Source organism: Haliotis asinina, chromosome 7, assembly GCF_037392515.1.
Source record: "Haliotis asinina isolate JCU_RB_2024 chromosome 7, JCU_Hal_asi_v2, whole genome shotgun sequence".
In the NCBI taxonomy this organism is placed as follows: Eukaryota; Metazoa; Mollusca; class Gastropoda; order Lepetellida; family Haliotidae; genus Haliotis; species Haliotis asinina.
This window is the reverse complement of record NC_090286.1, coordinates 42,359,652-42,367,704: the sequence shown is the minus strand read 5'-3', so window position 1 is coordinate 42,367,704 and position 8,053 is coordinate 42,359,652. Positions and strand designations below refer to the sequence as shown.

General features: G+C 39.9%; 1 protein-coding gene across 1 annotated transcript; it reads right to left on the bottom strand.

Moving 5' to 3' along the window:
• Positions 1-3,093: 3,093 nt before the first annotated feature.
• Positions 3,094-6,836, bottom strand: LOC137291021 (uncharacterized). Its single transcript, XM_067822266.1, has 3 exons — positions 6,734-6,836; positions 5,444-5,540; positions 3,094-4,670 (listed from the first exon to the last, which is right to left on the bottom strand). The coding sequence occupies exons 2-3, from the start codon at positions 5,538-5,540 to the stop codon at positions 3,205-3,207; spliced, it is 1,563 nt and encodes a 520-aa protein (XP_067678367.1). The 5' UTR covers positions 6,734-6,836; the 3' UTR covers positions 3,094-3,204.
• Positions 6,837-8,053: the final 1,217 nt, after the last annotated feature.

Genomic DNA, 8,053 nt, shown 5'->3' with positions numbered 1-8,053 from the left:
CGATGTGAGCCAAACGAGATCTATCATGTCCTCGCGTCCTCCACTAAATCAGTTCCCCTCGTCCAGCAGAACAATATCGGAAATGACTTAACATGGACGTCACGTCGCATATGCATGGTTAGTCTTCACAACCTGTTGCACTACGACTCGTTAAATCATACATGTGAATATTGTAAATAGCAGTACCAGCAATGTGGTAGTTTTAAATACAGATTATCAACATCCAACGAGTGTACTTGTTGACGTCTCTGTGGCTGACTGTCACAAGGTAGTGTAAGGTCTCATGACTTGGTTTTGTGCCCTCCTTCCGCTAATTGGCCTGTTTCAGAGATGAGGTCAAATGGGGTTTGATGTCGTACTTAAGACTATTTCACTCATATGACATCATGCATGCGGGTGTATGTGTGGCTGCTTGTTCTAACCCAGATTTATGCTGGTTTTATAGTGCTAGCTCACTGAGATGTCATGACACAGTTAAGCATAAATATCCCACTCAGATTCGTTAGACTGACTCAGAGCCGACCAGCCTTTGTTGTACCCATTAATGCCGAGCGCCGGGAAGGGACCAACAAGTACCACGTCTTTTGGGTTTCCAAACGGACGCGGCGCTCTAACAACTACACCACAGAAGTGGTCTGTTTCAGAAGCCGCTCGTCAAACTCTTGGGTTTGTCGCGAACAGTACCTGAATTATTAGTGTCCGGATACCTTTTGGTAGTTCCACAGTATATGAGAAAAGATGCCAGTGTACTACATGAGAAAACAGGTAATAGTGATTTGGATGACCATATCCGGTACATAAGTGAGTTCTTAGATTCCCATATTCTCCTGTTTGTGTAGACATATAAGTTAACTAATTTGGACCCATTATTAACGGAGTAACAGACACATATTCAAATGTAATGAAATGACTGAAATTCATACAACTTTTTTAGTTGACGTCATTTCATGTTTTGTGTTTTGTGCATTTTGTGACGTCGGAAAACTTTAGACGATAATGGATTGCTGATTAGTATATATCTCACCTAATTTCCATTAAAAAGGTCTCGGCTTCTCTGGCAGAATTCAACACTCTTTTAACAATATGAATGGTTTAACTATTTAAATAGTGCCATGAATAAATCAACAATTAGACGTTTTATACTGCGTGTGTTATTGTGAACAACACGCGCACCCGTTAGGCATCAATTCAGCGTAAATGAAAAATGATAATTATATTTCACAGCACCTGAATATTCATTGAATATTCATATAGGATAAAATATTTCCTTCTTATGGTTATGTAACTATTCCTCTTCATAAGTGTGCAAGGAAAGGTACAAAAAGATCGTTTTTAGTATGGAACTATGGACGTAAAGTTAGTCAAAATTAAGACATGATATATATGTATATATAATTAAAACAAAATTAAACAATTTTCGTAAAAATATTGTTTGATTTAGATTATCTGCTATCACAATGTTTTAATCGAAATTGAATTCATTGTATGATCGAAAAACAGTGATAATGAATTTAAAAAAACATTTTTTGACAAAATCGCACCTGGTCAATCAATGTTCATAATTGTCTTGTCTATGAAACGACACAGACCTATTCAGTGAACAAGACAACTTTAAATAAGTGTGCCTATATATTTCATAAAATGTATAAATCATTTTCATTAATATTATCAGTTTTACTTATAAGGTTGAATTAAATCGTTGAATTTATTAACCTGTTCATATGTAACTGCAATATTAGTTCCAGCGTACTGAATATTGTACATCACAGGAACTAAAGCACCTGTTGCAGTAATGTCTACGTGTGATCTTCTAACAGTTGTGTAAAGGCTTAAAATCTGGCATACGACACCAAATGTGTCAATTTCCTTTGTGAATATTCTTCAAATAATCAAAAACTTTCAAAGAATAAAAACGCATACCCTATATCCACGTATGACATGTTGAACAAGGCTAAATGTAGATACTGAAAATATACATCACAATACTGAAAGAGTAATCTGAATGGAAGGGCGAATATGTATACACTTGTTCAACCGACCTTCACCTCAAAGAAATTGCCTAATATGTGCAAAAATATTGACGTGTGACATCACTACCGATGGACGATTTCTTTCAAAATGGCGGCTCCACATGGGCACACAAGATTTTGCGCGAACTCTTCTCTTGATTCAGGGATCGTTTGTGCATAAATACGAGATGTAAGTAATCAGAATGATTATGACGATCTGTGTATGGTTGTATGTCTGTATCGCATACATTGTAAATAACAGAAGAAGCCAGAAATGCCGATGTCGTTCTGCTTGATTTTTGCTTCAGTCATGGCGTCACGCTGCACGAAAACTTTGACATAGGCGCTCGACTCTGATATATGTTTAGAAGTATGGCCTAAATTTATAAAATATAGAAAGGTGTGCTCTACTTGTTTGGTGCTTGTATATAGCTTGAGATTTGTTTTGTTCCGGGCATATGTCCCGAGTTCGTCCGAGAATGGATGGTAAAATTATAGAAAGCTTTAAATGGAAATAAAATTAGCGGGTTAGCGATACGCAAGGTACTTGACAGAGGTCAACGGAGTATATATTTTGTAGTTTTTTTCAACGATCAAAGTGACAGAAGCGTTTGTCAGACCGAAAAGGAGTCGAAGCGACCCGGGCCATCATTTTACTGTCACACTATTCAATATCTTATACATTTAGGTCATACTTCCAAATATATATCTGAGTTCGAAATTTTCCGAAAATGCTACGTAGTTTAACGTGACGGTCGACGGGTTAGCCCAGTGGTTAAAGCGTTCGCTCGTCTCGCCGAAGACCAGCGTCCAATTCCTCACATGGGTACAATGTGTCAAGCCCATTTCGCCGTGATATTGCATAAAGCTAAACCTCACTCACTCACCCCACTAGCTGATTTTTCAATAATGCAAAAATACAAAACAATGTGGAACGGCCTCATGTGATTCGACTTTAAAATTGACAGTGGCAAGATACAAAACATTATGACAAGAGAGATGATTTGAACTTTCTGAAAGTCAATGGATGATTACACTTCATAACTATGATGTACCAATAAGATTTGCAACAAAGCAATATTCAGCAAGGTCTTAAAAATGTTTTATATAGGCATGTTTACAATACATCCTGACCATTTTCAAATCTGTTTATATCAGTATTCCAATCGTATGTTAAATTTAGATACATCAGTGACTATGTACATGAAACAATAAGCACCAGCATGGACACAAGTATGGCCATTGTCACTCCGTCCTGTCGGGGCCCGCCAGAAGGACACGCTGCGACCGTTGGGGTCTGGGTACTGGGACCGGCTTCTCCCGAATGATAAACCTCGCACGTTCCTTTCGAACATTTGGTTACCTTCTTTGCCGTGACGATTCCGCTTTGAACAGCACCTGTTACATAACAAGGTACATCCCTACTGAAAGCTTCCCCAGCAAAATAAATCCTTCCAACGGGTGCCGTTCTAGCATCTACAACTCTGGGAATGAGTGCTGCTGTTTCCATGTTGCAGTAGGATCCCCTGTACAATGGATTGTTGTACCAGCCCGTCATGAATACGTCTTCAGGTTCGGTAACATTACCGTGGACTCTCCGCAGAATCGTCATTACCTCATCCTTTACATCACGGACAGTAAGTCGACTTATTCTGCTCGCTTCCTCACCAAAGGTCACCATCTGGAGAATATTAGTTCCAGCCGGAAACAGTCCTTCAGCTTCTAAGTTCTGCCACACTGGATACACTCCTCGTGTTTTGTCAGCGTAGAGGATGAATTCGGTATCATCCCAGAACCTTGACGATGTATCGGGAAACTTAAGGTACACGCTCTCATAGTTCACTAGTCTGACTCGGAACAGGCTGTCGACCTTCCAGTCTGGTAGGGGAGGATTGAAAGTCACGGAACCGCTCTTCAGTACACCGATACTAAAGGTAACAATGACGAAGTCGGCGACGAAGATGTTCCCGCTGACGGTAGTTACAGTCACGTTGGCGTCAGTGTAGTTGATCGCAGTAACAGTTTCGTTTAGGAGAATTCGTTGATCGTTCTCTGGCAGGGCGTTCTCGACATATTTCTTCAGTATGAACTCATACCCCCTGTCGTCACGGACATAGAAACTGTCATCCACATGTTCTTGACTTCCGTGGAAATAGCAAGAAGAAACGTCGGGAATAGCTCCATAATCATAATCATAGTCATAAATCTCCACAGCCTTTTCCACGGGGGTTTTTGGATGCCAGTTTCCTATGTCAAGGCAAGACCGTATAGACATGTCCTCGGTCTTTTGGTCCTGCATTCTCTTGATGACACTGTTCATTTTCATCTGAGATTTCGCAAGTTTGCGCCATGCCAACTCGCCCTCCGTGTTCGTGACATCAGTGCCTTCATAGGTTCTTATGACCACACTGTCGCCATCGGATGTCTTCCCGGACACGTTGAAGTTCTGAATAATACCCCACAAAGGATTTCTTTCCCGAACAGCCATCCAGTTCGCCCCAGTTTCCACAGTGGTTCCTCCAAATCGTACGGACCTGACTCTGCCGCCGATCCTGCCCGAACCCTCAAGGATGATGAAGTCGCTGATGTTCTTTTCGGTCAGAGTCTTTGCTGCAGCCAAACCTGACGCCCCGGCTCCGAGAATCAAAACTTTACTCCGTTCTGAAATGGGCAGGAGAGTCAGAAGAGTGAGCAGCATGCTATATCACCTCATTATTTATTGCTATACTACACATGTCGGTTTTGAATATAATACCTGAACAGCTGCTAACTAGAGAACTAGATATATAGATCTTTCTTCTCACATGTAGAGAGTCGGTCAAAAAGTAGTCGGTCTCACCAAGGAAATGATACAAATGCAGCTATTTTTATGTTTTATTTTTCTACATATTATCTGTCAACGGCAGATTGGTGTAGCTATGTACCAGCTTCACGATCCCATTTTGTTTGACTTTATATCTAGGCACTTCTAAAAAAACGCTAGACCTGCAATAAAGCATCACTAACTTCAAGAAACAAAACATGAAAAAAAAAACATTTTGTGTGTTTGTAGAAGTCCGCCAGAATCAGGCTTAGATGTAATACAACTGGAACCTACAATCGCTTTCAGCTCGCATTGTAGTAAATACGGCCAGCTTGAATATACAATGTTTGTGATCGTTTTTTTTTTTCATTTTCAATTTGTTTAGAAATATTGTACCTCAAAGTGTTCTGATAACAAATATCTCTCTAACCACATTACCAAAGTATATGAAATTTAGGATATGGCTTTGCTTATGATTCCTTCAAATAACCTTGAGGCTTTTAAAAAATTGCACATCAAGATCATAGTAAGGCTAACGACTTTCTGGCCGACCTAACATATATTTAAAATGAGGCTGAACTGTATTAGGATTAGACCGTGCATAAGTCTTTCTGAATGATCCGCTGCATACTTATGTTTGATTCATCTTGAGTTGGCAATCCTTCGAGGGCAGCAATGAGAAGTGCCAGGATGGTCATAGGCACTTTAGGGATGTTACAAAACTGCATCTGAAACATTTAAAAGAGAGGAGTATAGTTTTACCTATTACAACAATATTCAGGACATCGGAAATGGACTCCTTGAAATGCATCCATTTGGTGAATTGTCCTTCGTCATGAAGAACGAATGTTTTAACTACCAGGCTACCCCGTGGAGTATAAGGAGTATTCGCTGCTATGATATACGGATGGTTCCAATCAGAGAAGAAACAAATGGTATGCTAGACGCTTTGTCTCTGAATATATATAATTTTGATAGAAACAAACTATAGTTTAAACTGTAAATGAGGCCATGTGAGGTGGCAGAACTGTCAACAACGCGGTTCAGGAACAGTTATTCAGACTAATGATAGGGCTACGGACAATGTTTTGGGTCACTGAGTGATGTACTCGTTTGTGTTCATCTCAAGTGGGTGTATTAATTTGCCTTTAAGTAACCAAATAAATTGTACCCACCTGACCCGAACTCATTTGGGTATTTTGACCCTGTAAACGTAGGTGTAAGAGGTGTTCAAATGTTGGTTTAGGTGCTTGCTATTTATCAGAAATATGAGAAACGATAAGAAAGACTACAAGATACCAAGTTCATGTGATGATATAGAACCTTTCGATATGCCTCAGTTGATCTATCCTAAGTAACCTCTAAGCTAAGAATTGGCGTTTTTGTGACTACGCAAGTAAGATATAATGTACTGAGTATTTACAAAACACTTAACAGGAGTTGATGTTTCACATAAGTATTTGCGTAATGTACGCAGATACACAGCTTATCAGTTCTGAAAAACTGTCTAATGTCATGTCTGCTATTGTAACCCATTTGGGTTTCAACATCGAACTACGGAAAAGAGAGTGTTCTCCTAAAGTGGTGAAAGGTTATGAAATTATTCAGATCCTCAGCACCATATAGTACCTCTTAGACTATCAGTGGAAGGAGCTGACAACAGGTAACACAAAGTAGAGGTGTAAGTAGCTGTGGTCACAGCACGTAGCACGCCTGTTTCCTACTGTGTGTACGTGGGCGTAAACCCCTCTACAAGGAAACTACCTGCCTAAAAAGGCAAACATAATGCTCTGTAACCCAGATGGAGCCCCCCCCCCTCTCTCTCTCTCTCTCTCTCTGTCTCTCTCTCTCTGTCTCTCTCTCTCTCTCTCTGTCTCTCTCTCTCTCTGTCTCTCTCTCTGTGAAGTAAAGAAAGACCTACCTTTGTTTCTCTGTCAGTGCGAAGGAGTGGGATGTCTACTTCTTTTTCCAGCACTTGTGTTAACTTTGCATCAGGTTTCTGTCCCCTCACACAGGTGGGTACTGAATGCGCATGTCGAGTTGACAATGTATTGTAGGGAAAGTAGAACACGCATTATACCCTGGCTATTGCACACACACCGTGTCACATGTCATGCCTGAATAAGCAGGTCAAGACAGGTCGCTCTACTTATCTCGACGAAGCCTCTGAGATTCATAGGGTGGCATTCTCGTTAGACTAATGCTTAGTCTGTGGATATATATAATTTTGATAGTAACAAGCAAGTCCATTTTACTTGAAAAGCGGCTCCAGGGAAACAAGAGATTCAGAACCTGATCAAATCTAGACTTGCTTCATTTAAGGCTTTGGTTTTTCAGAGAAGGCTTGGCAGTAGGGAAAATAATGTGGTTCAGGGACTGTGAGACACACTACATTGTCATCTACAGTAATGGATGAATGAGTGAGTAAGCATGGTTCAACGCTATTTCCAGCGATATTCCAGCAATATGTCGACTTGGGACCCTACAAGAGGACTATACACGCCCTTGGGAGGAAATGAACTCTAGCCTTAAGCATGATGAGCGCCTATATTATTGTTTCATTTTGGCATTGCTTGGATATGAACGAGAAAATATACTGTTATAGAAAATACTTTAAGACTACGCTGCAGAATACTGTAAAATAAACAAAAACGTTGTTGGGTGGTGTATCTGTTTAGAAATAACAGGTTTATCGTGCTAACTATGGTTACATCTCATCGTGTCCCATTTCCGCAGATCAATGCTCATGATGTCGATCTCTGGATTTTCTGGCCTCGATTATTAATGGACCGCTCAAATATTGCTGAGTGCGGCCTTAAACAAATAATGGACAGATCGTAAAACCATGTAGTTGATGTTTAACCAATGACATGAGCTTAATGATAATATTGCTGAGTTCGGCCTTAAACAAATAATGGACAGATCGTAAAACCATGTAGTTGATGTTTAACCAATGACATGAGCTTAATGATAATATTGCTGAGTTCGGCCTTAAACAAATAATGAACAGATCGTAAAACCATGTAGTAGATGTTTAACCAATGACATGAGCTTAATGATAATATTGCTGAGTTCGGCCTTAAACAAATAATGGACAGATCGTAAAACCATGTAGTTGATGTTTAACCAATGACATGAGCTTAATGATAATATTGCTGAGTGCGGCCTTAAACAAATAATGGACAGATCGTAAAACCATGTAGTAGATGTTTAACCAATGACATGAGCTTAATGATAATAT

Bases quoted from the DNA above. Each gene is read 5' to 3' on its own strand.
- LOC137291021 (XM_067822266.1), bottom strand. From the start codon at position 5,540: ATGCAGTTTTGTAACATCCCTAAAGTGCCTATGACCATCCTGGCACTT. The intron at 4,671-5,443 runs GTATGCAGCGGA...TGCCCATTTCAG, and splicing joins TCAAGATGAATCAAACATAA to AACGGAGTAAAGTTTTGATT.